At 41.9% G+C, this 21,143-nt stretch overlaps 3 protein-coding genes across 12 annotated transcripts in view; 1 reads left to right on the top strand and 2 right to left on the bottom strand.

Annotated features, from left to right (window-relative positions):
- Positions 1-358: 358 nt before the first annotated feature.
- Positions 359-14,995, top strand: irf9 (interferon regulatory factor 9). Its single transcript, XM_013910178.1, has 10 exons — positions 359-441; positions 893-968; positions 1,714-1,836; positions 1,926-2,106; positions 7,992-8,122; positions 8,428-8,494; positions 9,678-9,737; positions 9,873-10,262; positions 11,505-11,620; positions 12,324-14,995. The coding sequence occupies exons 2-10, from the start codon at positions 912-914 to the stop codon at positions 12,465-12,467; spliced, it is 1,269 nt and encodes a 422-aa protein (XP_013765632.1). The 5' UTR covers positions 359-441; positions 893-911; the 3' UTR covers positions 12,468-14,995.
- On the bottom strand, positions 14,417-17,179 carry emc9 (ER membrane protein complex subunit 9). Of its 2 annotated transcripts, none has more exons than XM_005730398.2 (6): positions 17,105-17,179; positions 16,478-16,680; positions 16,174-16,250; positions 15,659-15,728; positions 15,394-15,488; positions 14,417-15,240 (listed from the first exon to the last, which is right to left on the bottom strand). In XM_005730398.2, exons 2-6 carry the CDS (start codon positions 16,670-16,672, stop codon positions 15,060-15,062), a joined length of 618 nt encoding a protein of 205 aa, XP_005730455.1. In that variant the 5' UTR covers positions 16,673-16,680; positions 17,105-17,179; the 3' UTR covers positions 14,417-15,059. The 2 variants fall into 2 exon arrangements, with proteins under 2 accessions (XP_005730455.1, XP_005730454.1); XM_005730397.1 differs by lacking the exon at positions 17,105-17,179 and adding an exon at positions 16,922-17,082.
- Positions 17,180-19,697: 2,518 nt separating this feature from the next.
- The window catches only part of LOC102192974 (splicing factor 3A subunit 2-like), a 3,682-nt gene continuing 2,236 nt past the window's right edge, over positions 19,698-21,143 (bottom strand). For 7 of the 9 annotated variants that reach the window (XM_013910165.1, XM_013910168.1, XM_013910167.1 and 4 more), the window contains one exon: positions 19,698-21,143. In XM_013910165.1, the coding sequence (XP_013765619.1) occupies positions 20,695-21,143 (449 nt within the window). In that variant the 3' untranslated portion in view covers positions 19,698-20,694. The other 2 variants (XM_013910166.1, XM_013910171.1) reach the window with 2 other exon arrangements.

Genomic DNA, 21,143 nt, shown 5'->3' with positions numbered 1-21,143 from the left:
GCCACGTGATTGGCTGATTGGATATTTGCGTGTTCCTGGCTGGTTAGTTCATTTCCAGCTCATATATCTGCTTTATTTGTCATGCAGCAATGAGGAACAAGGCCTTACCTGGCCATGAATCTGCTTCTTACTTATCGTCCAATTATTTTAGAGCCTTTGAATGTCATTCCTAAACAGGTAATGGAATATTTATTACAATCCCCTTGAATGAAAGGTGAAAGTCTGCACTTCAGTCATTCAGTCACATCTCCACTGTGCACATACTCAGGGACCTGACTGTCTCTGTGTGTGCTCACTTTCGCCCCCTGGTGTCAGGCTAGCAGAGCCTTTCTCTAAAACCACGTGACTTCGGGGAAAAGGAGCGCCTTCATAGACTGAGCCGCAGAACTGAAGAGGAGAAGACAGTCAGTCCGCAGGCACCGCGGAGGAAACACAACCGAGGTAAACGAAACTTAAATCAACTTCCTTAATTTAACACCTTAGCGTCTATATTTGATTTTTTATAAATATAACATGCGGCGGTGGGAGGATGTTTGCAGCTGCTTTGTTGTTTCCAGACCAGACTCCATTTAAAAAAGACCTAAATTTAGAAAGTTTTTGTCTGTCTTTCTTTTCTTTTCTTTTTTTAATGTGTGTCGGCTCTGTTTAAAGACCCGGCTTGAACACGAGGCTTGAACTTGGCTTTTTACGCGAAAGCAAATCGACGTTTATTCATATTTTTACACATTTCTTATGTCTAATATTGGATGTTTTTGATGTTCCCAGAGTGAAGCTGTGCTATTATTAAAAAATGTGAGGCGGGGTGGGTGTAAGAGGGCATGTCGGGGCAGTTGATCGTAGTTGTTTGTGTTGATGTTTTGCCGCTGGCCCTGAAACTTTGCGGTGTTTTCAGCATTTTTAAAGAAGCAGCGATGGCAGCTGGGAGAATGCGCTCCACTCGCAGACTGCGCTCCTGGATCGTCGAGCAGGTGTGTGTGGCTGTGTATGTGTGTGTGTGCATGAGTGTGAGAGGGAGGCAGGGAGAGGGTAAGGACAAATGAAAGAGTGGGGTGGGGGGGAAGGGAAACGGGAAGAGGAAAAGGGTGATTGAGAGGTCACTAACAAACATATATTCATAACTATGGGGCTGAAAATGACACCAGCAAAAGTTTAACTTTTCTCTTGTTAGAAAATCAGCTGCAATTGCATAATCTGCTTATTGTAGGTCAGCTGTGGAAAAATGCACTTTTCTGTTTCTACTATCATATAAATGTGTTATAGGTGCTTATTGCTACTTTTTATTTTTACAAAACAGTTTAAACCCTTGAAAATGAACTAAAGTCATAAACTGAATATCAGGAAATAGCTGATTTTGACTTTAGGCCACAAAATTCTGTGTATAGTGTAGAAATTCTGTGTATAGTGTAGAAGTGATATCAGCTGAAGTTGAGCTCAGCTGCACTTTCATGAAGTTTATATTTTTTTTAGATTAGTTGGTTACGAAATAAACAGATATTGCTCCAATTATGTGAATGTGTTCTGCTTTTTCTTGCTTTCTGACATATATAAGTGAAATCAGTGCAAGTGCAAACTTCACTGTTTTTTCTACAAAGACATGCAGAAGAGGTGGCTGGTTAGCAGCCCTGATTTATGTCCGCAGTTATTCAGCTTTAGGTGAAATTCAGGAAAACTATAAGCTTCTCTAACGTTGCTGTGTTTTTTGGTTTGTTTCAGGTCAGCAGTGGGAAATATCCGGGGCTGGTGTGGGATGACGAGGCCAAAACCATGTTCCGCATCCCCTGGAAGCACGCGGGGAAACAGGACTTCCGCAAAGACGAAGATGCCGCGATCTTCAAGGTAGCTCTTGAAATTCTCAAGATTTGCTTTAAATGCCACAAATCTTGTGTGCTTTAAATCTCTGAGATCGCCATCGCTGTCCTCCCCAGGCGTGGGCAGAGTTCAAGGGGAAGCTGACAGACGGGGGCCAGGACAACCCGGCCGCTTGGAAGACCCGTCTGCGCTGCGCCCTCAACAAGAGTCCTGAGTTTAAGGAGGTGATGGACCGAGCCCAGCTGGACATCTCAGAACCGTACAAGGTGTACCGCCTGGTCCCCATCAGCGAGCAAGGTGAGGCTTGACGTACCTACTCAGCATGCTCTGGCTAGGTCGTAGTACGACTTAGTTATACCTCAGCAGCAAAGCATTTGACTTACCTCAGACCTGATAACCTCGATGACAAAATCAGTCTCGTGGTCACATGAAGGTGGTTAAGTCAACCCAAAACTTCCCAGTGGGTCACATGAGGGCACAGGAGGCAGGACAGACATGTGACAGCAATTACAAAAACATACATGTGAAGACCAGGCGAGGCCCGAATGTGCAGTGTAAAGATGCTGAATTCAATAATGTAACCATGATATCTTCTGCCAGGGTAGAAATGGGATGTTTTTCTGTAAGAGCTCTGATAGTTGGTGTTCCCACTTCACTGGCTCAGATGTCTTCCATCTCAAGACATCTGTATTTCATTCAAAATAACTGCTGTTTAAGATTTATTAGCTCACAGTCTAACACGAGCAGGCACACCAGCGCACAAGGACCCTTTGTGGCGGGAATTCAAAGCAGCACCATAAATTATACCCCTGCCTTGTTTTACGAAACCAAGGACAAAGTACAATATTTAAAAACTCTCAGTAGGTTTAAGACACAATACAGCCCGAAAGCAATGAAGCAGGCTGGGAGTGTGCGTGAGAGAAAGAGTGTAGTGTTTAAAAGTCTTGTATATGTGCTTTAAAAGGTCAGTAAGACTGGAAAAGCTGGCAAAAATGTTGAATGTCAAAGTCCTTGGTATCCCTGCTCGATGATGAAGAATAGATCTAAACTACTCCTAAATCAATGTGAAGGTTTGGTGAAGGTATTTCTGTAGAGCATGTAAGATAAGTTTTATAGTTTTTTCAGAATTGTTGAAAATTTTATAGCATGCAGCTTAGGCTCCCTGATTTAGTATAAACCTTGTGTATTTGATATAATCTCTGAGCCATCAGAGTCTTAAGAGTCTTAAGACTACAGACTCGCTACCTACACACAGGAAGTGGTGACCCTTTTCGGAGAATTGTTAGGTCACTAAGTGGTGGGCGCCGGTATGCGTTGTTCTCTTATCTGGAGCAGGTGTGGTTTGCAGCATATGTTAGCATGGCACCGTGGCCCGGTAATGCTGGAGTCCCACAAATAAGAAGGTTGCAGTGAGATTGCAGATATGCAGATATGCAATCTCACTGCTTTGAAGTATCTGCAACCACTTGAGTCAGTGGGTGATGAAGTCAGTCTGCAATCAGTTTACAACTGAATGGGGTCAAGTTGGCATTTACACACAATATCTGTGTTATTGTGTGCAATTATTTCCTCTCTTGCAAAGAGTCATGTGACAAATAATTTGCCCTCATTGGTCCAGACTGACTCAGTCTGATTGCAGCACGTGTGTCTGTGTTTATACATTAAGACGGTGATCGCATGGAAAACCAGCTGTTCCACAGTGATTGCAGTCAGTTGGACTGTTTGTTTGGAGACAGGTTGCCTCCCACCAGGTGATCTGTGTAGTCCCCTTGTTATTACAGTTATTAAAATCCCAGAGGTTAAGGTTATTGGAACCTCTGGTGAGCAGATGCCAGATGCAAAAAAATTCAGTGCAATCGCCTGGCAACCACCGATTTTTCCCAGCCACGATGTTCCTGTCCTATTTTCACTTAATGTAACTGAGCCAAGAAGACGTGACCCACCCTTATAAGAATGCACATCCAGGGTTAAACACAAAGTTAGCACGATGAGCCTCAACTCCTGCTACATAGTACCAGCCTGTGATGATCGTGGCAGGTAAACTGATATTTCAGTTGTAATGTAGGGCAGACCTGCACTCACTCACACAGTCACATGGTCAGCTTCCCTCTGCCAGGTTGGATTTTTATCTCAAGATAATGAGCAACAGTCTTTGCGTCACTTTAACAGCCAAAAAATAAACTGACTTAATCCTGACCTCTCTGAGTCAGACTGGTGAACTCATTTAAAGCAGGTAGTTTGGGAATACTTGTAGCTCCCCGGGGTTCGTATTTAGTCATGATGGGGGGTTAACCTACAAACCCATTCTGTTTGCAATACACTTTCACAACAGTCTGTTGCATTTAACGCAACAGTAGATGTTTCCCTGGCTGCCACTTAAAACTGTTCCAGTTATTGATTCAGAAGCAAAAACAGTTCACGTGCTTTGCCACGCCTGTGCATGCTCATTAAAGTGTAGGGTGAGATGAGCAACTGCAGGCCGGCGATGTCTCAAAATGCAGCAGCTCTTTTTCTGAGAAACAGAAACCTCAGGAAGCACATGACGACTGCGTCTGTCTCTTCAGGCTGCAGGCGCACAGATCCAGCGCGTTGATTGGTTGGTTACATCTCAGAGATCGTGTGAAGATTAAGGAAAGATGAACTAAAACTAGTTTCCTCTCACTTTTAGTAAATGCAGTTAGTCAGTTTCTTCTGCTCTTAATGTGGAGGAGCTTTGTAGCTTTTATTCTGAAAGCTACAGTTACTAACAGCTCTGCCATCAATTCTGCTTTTACAAAGACTTCTTTTTTTCAGCTTTTCTTTATCATCATAACACCTCATAAATACTGGATTAAACTATTACTATTATACATGAACCGGTCAGAATATTAGGAACACCCAGAAGCCCACCATCACTAACTACAAACTCCATAATTAACGTGAACGAACTGAAAAATTGGATCTAAAAGTTTCCCACGGCTGATGGTAACGTGTTTACAGTTTTGCCCGACTGTTAGCAGGGCTGGCATCGCCGCTGCTGAAAGCTGATGCCGGGTTTATAGCTTAATAGCTCCTCTGTTTGAGAGAGTTGAATATTTAATCTGTCAGCAGGACGTCACAGACCATCAGAAATACTCTGATACGTTTATCAGCGGCAGCCAGCGAACTTAATGTTAAATGTGCTGCAAAAACAGCCTTTCGTTTTCAGCTGGTTTTAGTTGCTCGTCCCTGCAAGACTTTTTTAAACTAGCAGAAAAAACTTAATATAATATAATTTTAAATGTCAGAATGAGTGACACCGAAGCAAACCTAAGCAAGAACTGAAGGAAGGGTAATCAAATGTGTGTATATAGGTTTTCTTTGTTGTTGTGGTCGACATTGTTCTCCATTTTTAAAGGTTTGATTCACTAAAATAATTAGAATAACCTTTATTTACATCAGAGAAATGAATGTACACATATGACATATAAACGTGGTTTTAATCAGAGTGTTTATCTGCTGTGGATGCTGGCCACAGTAGATGAACAGTAGATGAGAAAATGGAGGTTTAGCTGCGTTAGGTGTTGCAGAGTAAATGTTGCACAATGTGCCTGCAGAAACGGGTGAACTTTCTTCTCTATTAGCGCACGGTTAGTCTGATCACCACTTCCACCTTTTCTGCAGCGTTAAGCCCTCTCGCTGTTTATTTCTCTCACACCTTTTTTTTTAAGTGGCTTTTGGACCCGCTGACTCTTGACCTATTTTCTGCTGCTTTGCCTGTTTAATGTCATAAAAGTGCCAAACAAATATGTTAAATGTAGGCCGAAGGGTATTTAAAGCTCTGCCGTGCCCTCTGCTCTCGTTGTGTTGCAGATGTTTGTCTGTTTCCAGGGAGAAATACCTGGATTCTAGTCTGGATTTATGACCATCTTTTCTTCTGATAATCTCCTGCACTTTGGTCTTTGCGTGAACTTTATCTGTTTTTAAGTTACTTTTTTTCAACTTTTCTTTACTTTAGATTTTATTTTAATCGCTGGAAAGTCTTAAAAAGTAAACAAGACATGCAACACAATCAGTCACATGTTAAAACAGAGAAACAGACATTATTAAACACATTTTAATAAAAGCCTATAAATCAGAGACATGACAGAGATGGATGGAGAAGGAAAATACTTAGAAAGAAGTTCCTATTTTAATCATTGCGTGTAGTTCTGCTGTGTCTTATCGTTTCTTTAAAAAAAATGATAAATATATTTTAAAACATCTGCTTTTGATTTTAAGCCAAAAAAAATTATCAGTAACTTTCTTTCCAGATGTCTGACTTCTTTTAAAAAATTCATACTGGACGTTAAAGTTATTAGTTGTATATTTTAACTGTTTAAACATGTCCTCTGCTGCTTAACCAGGTTCAGATTAGTTATTTTTACTTTCTTTAACCTTCATTTAATCAGCAAGTTAAAGCACTTTGAATTTACATCTGTTCTGTAAGATTGCTCCGGGTCAGGATAAGGTGCGTTAACTTTGCGTATTTCATTTTGATAGCAGGAGAAACTGGAGCATTGCTGTCAGAAACATGCAAATTCCACACAGTATCCGGCCACCGCGCTGCTAAATACTGATTCAGTTACTGCTATCAGGGCTGCTGCTCACAGATGTTTTCGATAAATGGTCAGTTTGTCAGTCGATAAACTGGTCGGTCCCTGAGATTTACAAAAAGAGACATGAGCAGCTGGGGCTCAGCAGGCACAGTGGGTATCTCTGTTATTTGGGAGGTCTGCAATTTGATGCCTGGGTCCTGCAGGCTGCATGTCAAAGTCATCTGGGGTGATACACTCACACTTGATTCCTGAATTAGGCTTCAGCGGGCAATCTACGCGTAACCTGATGCACACTTTGATAGGAATGTAACCACGTGTCGGGTCGATGCAGCGAAGGATTAAGAGGCGTCTGAGGCATCAAAAAAAGCACTTGTGTGAAACGATGTAGTAGAAAGTTCTTCAGGCAGAACGGCACCAATCAATATACTGCACAGTCCTCAGGAAATATGTGAGATTTCCAAAATAAAAGCCCCCAGTTATTTATAGAGATTTATCATCATGCTTTAGGGCTGAGGTGTCAAACTCCAGCCCTCGAGAGCTACTGTCCTGCAGCTTTTAGATGCATCCTTACTGCAACACAGCTGAATCAATTGGTTGGATTACCTCTTCAGCCAACAAGTTTGGCAAAGGCCTGATAACAAGCCATTCGTTTGATTCTGGTGTGTCGGAACAAGGATGTGTCTGAAAGCTGCAGGACAGTAGCTCTCGAGGGCTGGAGTTGGAGACCCCTGCTGTAGGGTGCCAACCACATGTGGCAGCGCTCTCATATAAAGTGTCAATCACAGCCTTGCAGGATTTAGGCTAAATAACATTTTATGTTAAATGTGCATCCTGGCATTTAAGGAGGTGTACATTTTTTCTTCATTTTCATCTACAGAGCTACTAAAATAAGGCTTCTCCCTGTATTGGCTCTTCCTGCAGCCTGTTGTAGCCACAGTTATGTACATTATGCTCATGCATGCAATGACCGGAGCCAGTGATTCATAGCTTAAGAGTAATCATTTGATCATTACACTTTTTCGCTTATAAAATCTCTAAATATTCACTTCACGGCACTAGGACCAGTGGAAAAACAAAGCCCGACATTTGGGAAGCTCAAACCATCGAACGCTTCCCCATCAATTAAGGTGGCACTCTGGTGAGATAGCATGGGGAAGTACTGACAAAAACACATGTAACTGATTTAAATGTCAGTAAATCCATCTGTTCTGTATCTTTTCTTCATTTTCTCAGCATGAGACTTTGTAAAACTAATTTTGTGGTGCGCTTAAAGGGCTGCAGAAGACCAGTGCGACTCACTTTGCATTATTGTCGTATTTTAAAGCTGCTATAAAAATAAACTGTCTGTGCATCACCATTCAGAGGTCAAAGTACAAACATGACGGAGCCTGACGGAGTTTATCTTTGGCTATTATTTTGGTAATTACATGGAAAATAAAATAAACATCTGCAGAGCTGTTTGTGTGCTAGTTCTAGTGAGGACATTTAACCAAAGACTTTTTATTTTGCCAAATGAGTCAAATTCTCGTGGAAGCAATGGGGCCGAAGAGCACTAAAACGACTCAAAAGTAAAAACAGCCGATTGTTTTCAGCTGCTTCACGAGTGTTTCCTCTGTGTGCGTTTAGGTGTGGTGGTGCCTGAAAAGAAGAGCAGAGGAAAAGCCTCCAGGAGGTCGAAAAGGAGGAGAAGCGATTCAGACAGCGACGCCGCCAGTGATGACAAACAGATAAAGAGGGAAGAAGCCACGTCTCAGCTGGTGGGTTTATAGGATGTGGGGCGTATGCCGAGTCATTTTAGCCTCAATGTTTGCTGTGAGATAGGAGAGCATCTGATAGCATCTCGAAGTCCTGCAGTATCAAACGCTGTTTGCCATTTCTGTGTAGTTTGAATTATAGATGTTGGTGTAATGACTCCTTCCTGCCTGCTGGAGCTCAGCTAATCTGAGCATCTGAGAGGCAAATTAACAGTGACTTAAAAGCTGCGCAGCATAAACAGCATAATTGAAGTGAACCGAACTGAAGTTCATAAATACTGATTACATTTTTTTTGTCTGATTCTCAGTATGTCGAGGAAAGCCCGGTCCAGACAGAGGAGCCCACTCAGTGCCCCACCTTCATTCAGATGGACTGTGAGTTTAACTGTCTTTGTAATCTGATTACTTCTGATTACTTCTAATTACTTCTTCGTAATCGGGATTTTTTCTTATGTATAGAGTTAGCGATGCAAGGAGTATCCTGTGATTTCCCCTCACATTTGTTCTCTTTTCCATCTAAAAAGATCTAAAAGATCCATCTGAATCGTGATCTCTGGCTTCCTCAAATGTAAACAATGAGTTAATTCTCCATTTCACACAGTTGAAGGCTTCGCCTGTAGCCCACACAAATAGTATCTCAGAAACTTGTTTACACCACTGGAAAAAAGGTATTTTTTTGTCATTCGTAAATCTAAATTTTAGGTTATTGACTCCACTCAATAACCTAAAATTTAGATTTACGAAATTTCAAGTTCTTTCCTCAGTTTCAAGTAATTTCATCAGTAGTTTGAGAGACATAACAACGTGAAACTTGGACTTACGAACGACAAAAATTGGTTTAAAGTTTTTTTTTCACTGGTGGAAATAAGTTTCCATATTTCACACGTTAAGAAAACTTTGCTTAGAGTTTGACGGAGGATCTAAAAGTTAAGCCAAAGGGACAAATTTCCTTTCTGTCTGAGTCCGTGTTTTCCTGTGATCCTGTGAGGCTGCAGTCACAGTCTTTGCTTTGTAAAAATCATATTTGCACTTTGAGGACGAGCAGGTCTGTCGCTGCCTCTGAAATCAGGTCATGTCCGAGGAGAAATCTAATCGCTGACCTTGGGTCGGGTGATTTTATTTATACGCCACATGTCATAGCACGTATACAGGTGTCAGTGTGCTTAAAACTAAAAACATAAAATCCTGTGTAGGTCTGCTGTTCCTTAACCCTCTCAGGCTCAGATGAACTCTTTTGTTGCTAATGCACAACCAAGTCCTGCAGTGGTACTTCTGAGTAAAAAAAACTCATAAAATATGTGTGTGGGGTAATCATGTTGTTAGTTTGTAGCTGTTGCAAATCGGCAACGCCTGCCTCGAGAGGGTTAAGGCAGTAAAAACTAAACAAACTTTACAAAGAAGTAACATACAAGCCTACACACGCACATTGTGAAGCAAATGGATTACTGCAGTGTAACCTTGTGTTCTTATTTCATCATGTGTTTACATTTCAACTAACAAATCAAACTCACAGGCGACCAAAAGAAGCCGCTGATGTAACTGTTTTATGTCCCTTCAGCGGTCGATGAGATCAGGTTGGACGTGCGGATTGAGGAGAGTGTGACCGCTCCCGTAGGAGGTAATAAAGCATTTACAGCTGAGCAGGCTGTGATATGCTGGGTTCAGAGTCATGAACCCAGTCACGACCTGCTGTGAAAACACTGAGTGTTGTTGGCTCGAGAAGATAACGACTCCTCTGTCTCCATCTCTACAGCCCAGGACTCCTTCAGTGTGGCAGTTTACTATTTAGGACAGCAGGTGCTCAAACGTCAGATTCAGGGCACCGATGTGCGAATAATGTACCTGCCCTCCTCGCCTATTCCCCCCACGCCACTCGTCCTGAAAGCCAGGTTCCCACGCATCCCGCTACCCGAGCCGCCCTCCACGTTGCCGGCCGGTCCGGAGCTGCAGGCCCTCTTCACCCTGCTCCCCTTCATGGAGAAAGGGGTGGTGCTGACCTCCACTCCGCAGGGAGTTTACGGCAAGAGGTTCTGTCAGGGGCGGGTCTTCTGGACGGGGCCGCACACGACCATGCCGGACCTGCACAAGATGGAGAGGAACACAGAGCCGGTGCTCCTTTTCAATAAAGAAATCTTCAAGCAACGTAAGTCAGAAATGAGCGTGTTGATATTTGTTAACAGCCCTGCCAGATGCTGCAGAACAAATTATCACACAGATGTTATCACAGCAAGAGCTTGAATGTCTGCGCAGTGAAGCTAATATGTACTCTGCAGGAAAAAAAGGACTCACCAGGACTTTAATCAAAATCTGTCTTTAGTTTTTTGAATTAGTGTTTATTAACTGAAGTATCACAGACTCATTGCCATCACTGTTTTATGAACTAAGTGTGTTTTTGCCACCAAAACATGGTTTGGCGCCAGTCTGCAGCTGTGATTGGATAATTGACGGGTCATCCAGGATCATTTTGCTCTAATGCACTGCTGACATGGTTAGCTCACGATCGATAATAACACTGCTATCAAATTGCCTTGTTTCGTGTTATTGGATAAAACCGTTGCCTGGTGCTTGTCTGGGCAGCAGTCTAACCAGAGATGCCCGCGACCAGCTCTCCTTTGAGGAAATGCAGAAGCCTTTCAAACACAGCAGATGCACATAATCTCTGCAGCATGTCATCCTCCCAATTGGACACATGCCATACCCAGCAGCAGCTTTAGTCTGACTCCAGGAGAACACCGTTTACGTGTCTCCAACACACTTTGTTCTTAAACTAAGGGTGTTCAGGATCTTTTATTTTGAAAAGCTGCTAATTCAGTTCTGTGTTTGACTTGTCGCGTTCCTTACCTGCTCTGTGCAGCTTGACCTGACTACAGGAAAAAATAAAAACATTTAAAAATAGTGCAGTTTTCAGCAACGTGAAGTGGAGGGCTGCTCCTGAACGGTGTTACAGGCTGGTACGTCACTGGGAATACGCGTCTCCCAAATAACTCAGATGAAGCCAGCTCGTAGCGATAGGTGAGGGTAGGAATGCAGGTCGAGCAGTAAATAAGCTGCTTTCCCTTCATTCTCAGCTCTTTCTTTACCGTAGCAGGCAATCAATCCTCCCACACTTGGAAACACAATACGCATGTTCATTATACATCTGGCAGCGCTGTTTAAGACTGAAAAATCAATGTTAAGTGCATGTTATTTTTTAATTTTAGTGAGTTTTCATGATAATAAGGTCCAATCTTCAAAAAACTTTAGTCTTTGGTTGGAATTGTCCAACTGGAATTTTGATTTTAAATGTCATGAGCAAAGATTCACTGCAGGGCTGTTTTTTGCCCTGAGCTGATAATTTTACATGAAGCGCTAATAAACGCCCGCCCCTTCCCTCCTCAATCATCAGAGTTGGACTACTTCCGTACAAATGGCGGCGAGCCTCCCCAGTGTGGCTTCACCCTGTGTTTTGGAGAAGAGCTGAGTGACTCAGAGGACCCTTTCCAAAAGCTGATCATTGTTCAGGTAAACCACACACACTCAGCAGTATGTTTTTTCTGTGGTGGGGATTTTCCAGGGAATTTCAGGTAAACCACACACTGGATTATTGAAAACTGTAACTAGAGAAAAGTTTCCTTTCTTTGTCCTTTAATTGTCACCAGTATTCATTTTTCTACATGAGATTCTTTTAAATCACCCTTCAGGTGCAGGGATTGTTACTCACATGTGATTTTAGTGACACCTAACTTATTTATTCTTCTGTAACAACTTGTGCTTAACTGGTGCCCTCTTCCCTGCTCTCCTTTTTGTGATTCGTTAAAGTGGACTTGCACACCCCTCATCCAAAAGCTCAGGGTTCACACTGCTCTGAATGCCCCATTTTTGGCTCTTTGTGATGTCAGACAGGGGCTAGCCCTCATAACTGGTTATATCAGGTATAGAAACCCCCCCCCCCCACATGCTGTTCAAACCTTCTGCTTGTGAGGGGAAGCCAATCAGCTGAAAGGGAAGCGTTAAAAACAGTTCTAAAATTCATTTTTAGGGACCTTTAAATGTGGAGAAATCCGCAGCTCCAACACAGGAGATCTGAGTAACTAACAAAAACTACCTTCACTACTCTCTCTTCTACAGATTACTTTACGATGGGAACAACGGCAGGTCCAGAACGCTCAGTCCGTCTGATTTCAGTAAATGGTAAAAACTGCCTTTACTGCTCTTTCCTCTGCAGATCACTCTACCGTGGGAAGAACAGCAGGTACAGAACGCTCAGTCCATCTTTGAATCCATCACCATCCTCCAGTCTCTGGCCAGCCAGTCCCCGCTGGGAGAAATAACCCTGAACCTCGTCACGGTGCCTTCGCCAACCAACTAGAGCATCGGCTGCGGGACTTTCTAAGCACTTTGATGGGTGGCATTTGAAAAATAAGACACATTTCCCCCTTATTATAAATCCGACAGCTAGAAGGATTTTTTTCTTTTATTATTCTAATTAAGACAGATTATAATAAGATAACAAAACAGGAACCTGCAGTTATTTTCTGTGGTAATTGTTTGGTTTTTTTCATATTGCCCAAACACGTTGCACAGAAACAGATGCATAGCATTTAAGAGAAATAGGAAATCAAATGGTGAACTAATATAAAGGGGACCTATTCTGCTTTTCCTTATTTTTTGCCACAGTGGTCAAAACCCATATGAAAAAAGTTTGACAAACTCAGTTTCAAACAAAAGTAGATTTACCCAATACTGTCATATCACACACATAGTTTTGACCGTTAGCACAGAAACAGCCCTCACTGCAAACAGGAACCTGCAGCTCCTGTTTCCAGTGAGGGCTGTTTAAGAGGGGCAGCCAATCAGAAAAAAAGCTGGCTTGAAGAGGGAGGAGCATTTGGATAAGAGGGTGGAGTGACTAAAACCGTAGCACAGACTTGTGCCTCACAACAGGCTGTATTCTTTATCAGACAATAGCATCAACAATGCTAAAAATGCTAAGAGAACAAAAGATCGCGTTTACAGGAGAAACTTTCCATTCAGACTAAAGTACTTTTTGTCTCAGGCTGTTTTTATGCTTTCAGGTGGCGTAAAGCTGAGAATTTTAACGCGGGGATTGACTCCCTTTTGTAACCAGCAGCCTCAAGTGGCCATTAAAGGAACTGCACCTTTTGACGCTGCTGCAAGACGTCCTGTAAAACAAATAGGACTTATTTTGAACTGTGAATCATGCAAAGCTCCCGGAGTAAAAACAGAGTTGGAAATAAGCATTAATTGGTCCTCTTTAATATCAGTTTTGGGGTGCACCTTCTTTTTCATTTTAGATATTAGTTAGTGTACTGGTAACACTACATGTAAGCCAACACTTGGAAGCTTTTTATATTCATCGTGCATCTCAGAATGTGATGTAAGCAGCATGCCGATCAGAGCTGAGCAATCATCTTCCTGTAAATTCCTCTCATTAACTATTGGGTCATTTTAGATATTATAAGTCTATTGTTTTGGTTAGGGATTGGGGGTGGAGCCATTTAGTACTGTAGACGCTGCTTAAGTTGTGTTGATGAAAATTGTTTATACCACAGGACTAGATAGAAGTTTCACTGTACAATCAAAAGGGAAAAAAGCATCATAATAGCCTGCAGTAGTTCGGTAGACTATTTTGTAAAGCACCTTTATCTTTACTATATTGCCGTCAAGTCTTTTCAGATCCAGTGCAGATGTGTCCTTTATACCATTAGGGTTTTGTAGTTAAAAACATTTTTTACAAATGTGTCTTAAATGGTCATCTTTTAATAGACAAAAACTGAAACTGGAGATGAGAAAGGAGGAGCGTGTCACCCTGGAGCAGGTCAGTCAGGAATATCACATTCAGCGCATTTATTTTTTAACCATTTACAGTGAGAAACTTTCACGATTTACAGGACTGTGCGCTGTTAGACAGCTGCACCGTTGTATTCATTTTAGATGCCTGTTAACAGTTAAACTTTCAGCTTTTCTTTGGGGGTTTGTGAAGGACGAACAAAACACACATTTCAATACAAAAGTTCTGCAGTGAACACAGGGAGGAGAAGCTCTGAATATTTGGCTAAGGCAGCCTCCGTTTGACACGTTGTAAGGCAGGTTTCCCAAACTTGCAACACATTGTTCCTCTTTCCTGAAGTTAAAATGATTTAGAAGAAATTTCCTCTAGACTCATGTTATTTTTGTAGCACCTGCTGCAGAAGCTTGGCAGGTATTTGCTGAACAGCAAATAACAAGAACAGCTGCAAAAACACGCTTTAATTGAGGATTTAAGGTAACAACACAGAATAAAGACACTAAACAGTATAAACTTTGACAGGGAGTTTATTTGAATGGTCAACTGTTATATTTGTAATGTCACAACTCTATTTAACCAGTTCTTTACAGTGTAAGTGCCCGCACGAGGCATTGGAGTCATAACAAACACATCTGCACGGTGTTAAAGGGTGGATGTACCCCCCTCCCCATTTTATTTTTAATATATTACTTTAAGTCTTCCCAAAGTCAAAACCACAAACTTGAGAGTTCCTTTTAAATCAAACCTAATGAAAAACAAATATTTTGAGCTTCATCTAGCTTGGTATTTACTGCAGGATTTTAGTATTGTAAGGCATTTTTGTCCTTTTGTCCATCCTGTTTCATGTATAGTTTGCTGGAATCATACTAATGCATAAACTAAGGGAAAGAGGGGGAACATATCTATATGTTGTAGTAGTGTTAGAGGAGGACTTTAAGGTGGAAGTGTCCTTTAAATGAGCAGGGTATTGGGATGGACCACAAGGCACACTCTGGGGTGGGCGGGAAACTAGTGAGATGTAAATATTGTTATTTATGCATATATGTTCTTGTTCACTCGGAAAAAAATAAACGTCTCCTTAAACTCGGTGTCGAGTGTGCGTTGTTCTGTAAAAATCACATTTGTGCAGAAAAAGTGATGCTACTCTTCAGTCTAGATGTTTCCGTTGGCCGGCGAGGCGAGTTCCTCTATCTTGGTGTTAAGTTTCTGATTGGTCCAGTCTTTTGTGATGTCGTCCAGGTGGCTGTCAAAATCCACCAATAGCGTGTGATCACCTGACTCCATCATCTGGCTCGCTATGGCCCGAGTCTCCTCCCACTGTCTCAGCATTATCCTGAACAGGACAGAGGAAAAAAGGAACAGGTGAGTGTAGTTTTCAGACAGAATTCAGGCGCAAAAATAAAAAAAACAGACGTGCTGCTCAGCTTTCACAGCGTGTCCCACATAAACGTGCAGTTTGCTGGGATCTGGTCATTCATGCTCTTACGTGTGTTTGTCTTTGAGTATCCATCTTGAGTCTTTGCGCTCGTACATCACGATGGGAGGAACCCGATAGTCTGGAGACATCTTACTGCCATCGAGCTGTAAGAAAAAATTTAAAAAAAATCATCCTGAACTACTTTATTAAACAGACAGCACAGCTAAGCTTAACTTATTTCTGAAAGCCTGCTTACCAGCAATAGAAATATGTCCAGGTTAAACCAGCAGGTAAGAGACAGCCGATAAAACAATTTTACTTCTGTTTTTCTTACCATTAATAAAACTGGATTGTCAAACTGCTCTGCAATCTTATCGGCGACCTTCAGCGCACACGGTGTCGGGCTGCCGAGCAGAAAACATAAAAACATGTTAAACAGAAACTCCTGAGACCACACGCCTCCGCCAAAGCCGCAAAGTTACAGAAGGATGGCATATTTTTCTTGAGAATATCATTTTGATATGTGTGAAGATCCAGTTTATTCATTCCAAAGCCAACTTTACTGCTTGAAAACTGACAAAAGGTAGCCCTTTAATCTCTTTTCTGAACAGAGGTTTCTGTATGATTTCAGATTTTTTTAAAATTTTAACTAAAATGTCTTTTTACATCTTGTTTTAGTTTTTATTTAATAACCTTTTCATGCTGGTTTTCCCATCTAGACAGATGTGCTGAGCTGTAACGTGTTACTGCATGAGGTACGAAAGGCTAAATGTGCAGCTTTGCCGCATCTCAAAACAAACAGGGTTCAAATGAAAACCTCTTTAGTGACACGAAGCTCTGGAAACCCACTTGTTATCTGACACGCAGGCGTTGGCTTGGTAATATCCCACTATCCTCTGCTGAGTCTGTGAACACCAAACATCCACCTGGAAGGAGGAGAGCACCCACCGCCACTTTTAAACTTCATTTAATGCTGATGCCAGTTATAAATTCTTAATAACTTGGTAGCTTGGTCCAGAATATCTGACTGCAGGGTTTTATGCCTTCACAATAAACAATCACGAGGAGTCTTTAAGGTCTTCTCCGGGATCAGAGCTCCAGACTGTGGTGCTATTAAACAAAATTGTGAGGGCAGAAAAACACCTGTGAGCACCTGTGTAAGGGCCAGCTGGGTGATAGGAGCCAGGGGCAGGTGGGAGTGGAGCAGCGGGACACAGTCAGTCACGCAAACAGCGCCACCTGTCGGGCTGGACGACAACAGCAGGCCATTGATGCTACAGCGCGGAAAGAGGCAGGCGTGCAGGTACATCTTCACGTAAGCGCGACAGGACAGCTCCACCTCACCCATGGTGTCCGCTGCGGGGAGATAAGAGCACAGAAGCACTGAAAACTTGCCTCAGAGGACCGAGGCTAGCGGGAGTAGCACTGATGAGACACATAACAAAGGGCTGCCGTTAATAATGTCGCTGAATTTATCGAAAATCAGAAGGAAAAACGTCCGCAAGTGGCTTGTTGCTCAATGAGCTGCCAACCGGCCACACTGTGAATGAGCATTAGCATCCAAGCTAACCAAGCAGAGAATTTAATTCCGCCTTACCTGAGTGGGAATATCAGTAAACACCAAAATCTACAGCTTCAAACTGGAAATATCAAATTAAGCTTTGCACGCAACTGTTGACACGAGCTTTTAAAAAAAACAGACCCAATTCACTTGACAGATACATGAAGAGCGTCTGAACGGCTGCTTTTGGTCCCGCCTACATGTCTTAAATGTAATTACCTGATTGGCTAAGAGATAAAGGCTTTGTAATGCGGTTCGAGATAAAAGATGCCAATCATTTCGTCAGGAGTTCAACGTAAACACGACTATGTGCACGCTTTACGGTAGTGCGCCCTCTACTGAAGAGGATGACCGAGGGGATAAAAAAAATAGGGGTGTGTGTGTAAAGAAAAGTAAAGCTATATCAAGTACAATAGAATAAAATATACATGACTTAATTTGTGTGACTGACTTCTTTTGCACTGACAGAACTGCACCTCTATTTAGTCTAATAAAACTACTTTGTTATTGTAGTTTCATTGCTACAATGACAAAGATTCTGGTTCTGAGAAAACAACAAAACATAAAACAAACCCACTCTGAAAACTCAAATTTGAATTAAATATTTTAAATAAATGTTAAATTCATAATCCAGCCTTTCCCTGTCAACGATGGCTTCTTGACAGATGCTCTTCCACTGAGACTATTTGTGATAAGGTTTTATTGAACAGTGGATCAAGTGAAAGGCCAGATGCTGGCTAGTAGCTCTTTAGGAATCACCTTCACTTGTCAAACTGTTTTGAACAAAAATATGAACAAGTTGTGTTTTGCAAATTATGCTGGTAAAGTATCTAAAGATGAATGTAAAATGGGTTCTTTGCCAAACTACCAGTGTCCAAAAAAAAGAAAACATTGCTCAGTATGTGTGTATATTTGTATATTTTCAAGTAACTTTCAAGTGGCTTCAGATTTTCTTATGATTGTATGGCTAGATAAAATGCAAGACAGAACTAGAGAAGTTCTTAGATACAAATTTCAGCATTTCTCCCAGAAGTGCAGAGTGTACAAATGTTTGAGTGAGAATCCAATTTCTTCAGTCTCTTATCCAACTAATAGAGTAAGTAAGTAAAACTTTATTTATATAGCACCTTTCAAGATAAAAATCACAAAGTGCTTCACAGAAGCTAAAACCTAAAAATAAAAATCAACCAAAAGCAAGTTTAAAAAGATGGGTTTTTAGTTGTTTTTTTAAAAAGCGACCACTGAGTCCACAGATCTCAGGCTCAAAGGGAGAGAGTTCCACAATCTGGGGGCCACAGTTCCAAAAGCTTTGTCGCCTTTTGTTTTCAGCCTCTTGTGTTGGACAGCAAGCAAGCCCTGGTCACATGACCTCAGGGACCTGCTGGGAATGTATGGATGTAAAAGTTCACTTATATATGTTGGTGCTTGTCCATGCAGAGCCCTGAAAGTCAAGGTCAAAACCTTAAACTGGATTCTGAATTCAACGGGGAGCCAGTGCAACTGAATCAGCAGGGGTGTGACATGGGAAAACTTGGAGGACTTGGTCAGAAGCTTTGCAGCGGTGTTCTGAACAACTTGTAGACGCTCCAAAGAGGCTTTACATAAACAAGTAAACAAAGAATTACAATAATCCAGACGAGATGAAACAAATGCATGAATGACAATTTCTAATTCGGAGCGCGATACAATGGGACTCAGCTTAGCAATGTTTCTCAAGTGATAAAAACAGGAGCGAACCAAAGATTTTACATGGGCATCCAAAGTCAGAGCTGAGTCAATACTAACACCAAGGCTCCTGATAGACTGTTTTGCAAATGTAGCAAGTGGACCCAAGTTTTCCATGACACTAGGTACAAAATTTTTAGGAGCACAAACAAGAACTTCAGTCTTCTCCTCATTTAGTTGAAGAAAGTTTCCAGCCATCCAACATCTAATGGAGTCTATGCACTTGTGCAAAATCTGTAGCTTGGAAACATCATGGGGCTTAAAGGAGATATATACCTGAATATCATCTGCATAGCAGTGATACGAAATGTCCTTAAAAGTGCTCAATAAGTGTTGAAGAGGAAGTAAATACAGTAAGAACAATAAAGGCCCCAAAACTGAACCTTGTGGCACACCATAGGCAAGAAAAGTAGAAGAGGAACTGTACTTCGAGGTAGCCACAGAAAAGGATCGTTCATGCAAATAGGATTCAAACCAGTCCAAAGCAGCCCCTGATATACCCACCAAACCTCTCAGCCTATCTAGCAGAATATGATGGTCCACAGTATCAAAGGCAGAGGTCAGGTCCAACATCAACAGAACGGAGCATTCTCCTGCATCACATCTCATCAAAATGTCGTTGGAGACTCTAAGAAGTGTAGTTTCAGTAGAGTGAGCTCTACGAAAGCCAGATTGGAATTTATCCAGAATGCTGTATTCCTCTAGAACAGCTATAAGCTGCTTAGCCACAACCTTTTCTAAAATCTTAGAAATGAACGGTAATTTTGAAATCGGTCTGTAGCTACTGAGAAGAGAAGCATCAAGCTTAGGTTTTGTAACAGTGGGTGAATAACAGCATTCTTACAATAAACAGGGACCTGACCTGTTTATTGTAAGAAACCCTAACTTTATCAGTAAAGAGGTATCAGTACAAGATGTAACTTATGTTTGTCCTTTCTAAAGTAATTAACTCAATAGGAATTCAAGTTATGTTTAAACAGCCTGTGTGTCAATACATTTAGGTAGAAACCTCACAGCAAGTTCACTGCAGTGCAGCTAGCATGTGTGTTATTTCTAAAAACAGATTAAGTGGCAGGAAGGCAGAAAGTACTTTTTATATTAATTTAATGTGACAAGTTCAGATGACAGTGGCTCAAATGCAAAAAACTAAGCATCTTCGGTGTTGCAGTGAGAATACAGGGATTAAAAATAATCTGCAAATTTTAATCACACACCCATCTTTGTCCAGTGCTCTTTCAGATTTGGTTAGTATTTAGGCTGTACCTGGAAAGCAGACACCAGCAGCTTTGCAGCTTGAGCAAAAATTGGGAGATTGCAGTAGCTTCTTGGGCGCGTGCTGCCTCCCTATAGTTACATTTTAAATGTTTGGCTGCTTTATGGGGAAATTTGGCACCTGGTCCCACTTACCCCACCAAGCTTATACTAAACAGGTGCACTAATTTAAGACCTTTATACCTTTAAATAAGTTCTACGAACCATTAACCACAATCATAAAATAGAGAAAATCTTAAAGAGACTGGATGTGGGTACCATGAATCCCCATGTGTCACAACAGTTATGATGCAACATTCATTTCTCAAAGACTGCAGAGACTTGTTTGGTATCAGCTTTTCACCATTTACAAAAGAATTTCTACAAGTCTGGGAAAAGCACTGGTGTGTTGGTTGATGTGGATTATTTTTTGCAGGCTTAACAAAAAAACAACAACAAAAAAACAAAAAAAACAAAAAACAAAAACAAAAAGCATGAGCTAAATCAGACCTCAAGACTCCTGTTTAAAACATTCAAAGGTGCTCAGAAACTTGGCATCAAACGGATCAGCACATACAAAACATTTAGTAGTCAAGAGTATAAAGCACAAACTAAATGTTCATTTGAAAGGTCAGTCCAGTAGTCCAGCAGGTTCCACACTGCAGTTCCTAAAATAAAAGGCATAGATTTAATGTAGTGTTTGAAACTTAGATTGCCTTATTGTTTTTATACATGGCCTGCTCCCCTCAACAAGGATGATGTGCCTGAAAGAAACCCACAATAAATTCATTGATTTTGCGCATTTTGTTTTCTGATGTGCCAGTGTGGGTGGCTTACTGACATGAAGCTATGAAATGTTGGTATCTGATCTGCAGGGGGTGCTGAAGCTTCTTGGCCTGGTACAGTGGCACCTTGGGACTGTAGCTTGGCAATCGGGATTGGTAGTGTGACATGAAAGGCTGGTAGCGTGGCTGCTTGGCCTGGAGCTGGTAGAGTGGCCGTTTGGGCCATTGGGCTTCCAGAAGCTGCTTGAATTGGTAATATGTCTGCTGAGGCATGGGCTGAGGCTGAGGGTACAGGGGCAGAACGGCAGCCCGCTGGGGCACCTGCAGATGGAGGTACAGGGGTGGGAAGACTGCCTGCTGGTGCACCTGTGAATGGGGGTGCAGGGATGGAAAGACAGCTTGCTGGGGAACCTGTGGATGGGGGTGCTGGGGCAGAAAGGCAGGGCCCTGTGGTGGCTGAAGATGCAGGGGTGGGAAAGCCTTCTGCTGCGTTGCCA

Source organism: Pundamilia nyererei, unplaced genomic scaffold, assembly GCF_000239375.1.
Source record: "Pundamilia nyererei isolate P.nyererei 1_Seehausen unplaced genomic scaffold, PunNye1.0 scaffold00037, whole genome shotgun sequence".
Classification (NCBI taxonomy): domain Eukaryota; kingdom Metazoa; phylum Chordata; class Actinopteri; order Cichliformes; family Cichlidae; genus Pundamilia; species Pundamilia nyererei.
This window is presented reverse-complemented; position numbering and strand designations above follow the sequence as displayed.

Excerpts from the sequence above, each read along its gene's own strand:
- irf9 (XM_013910178.1), top strand. The coding sequence starts at position 912 with ATGGCAGCTGGGAGAATGCGCTCCACTCGCAGACTGCGCTCCTGGATC. Across the intron at positions 969-1,713 it reads GCTCCTGGATCGTCGAGCAG|GTCAGCAGTGGGAAATATCC; the intron begins GTGTGTGTGGCT and ends GGTTTGTTTCAG. Across the intron at positions 8,123-8,427 it reads AAGAAGCCACGTCTCAGCTG|TATGTCGAGGAAAGCCCGGT; the intron begins GTGGGTTTATAG and ends TCTGATTCTCAG.
- emc9 (XM_005730398.2), bottom strand. The coding sequence starts at position 16,672 with ATGGGTGAGGTGGAGCTGTCCTGTCGCGCTTACGTGAAGATGTACCTG. Across the intron at positions 16,251-16,477 it reads CCCAGCTGGCCCTTACACAG|GTGGATGTTTGGTGTTCACA; the intron begins GTGCTCACAGGT and ends TCCTCCTTCCAG. Across the intron at positions 15,729-16,173 it reads GCCTGCGTGTCAGATAACAA|CCCGACACCGTGTGCGCTGA; the intron begins GTGGGTTTCCAG and ends TCTGCTCGGCAG.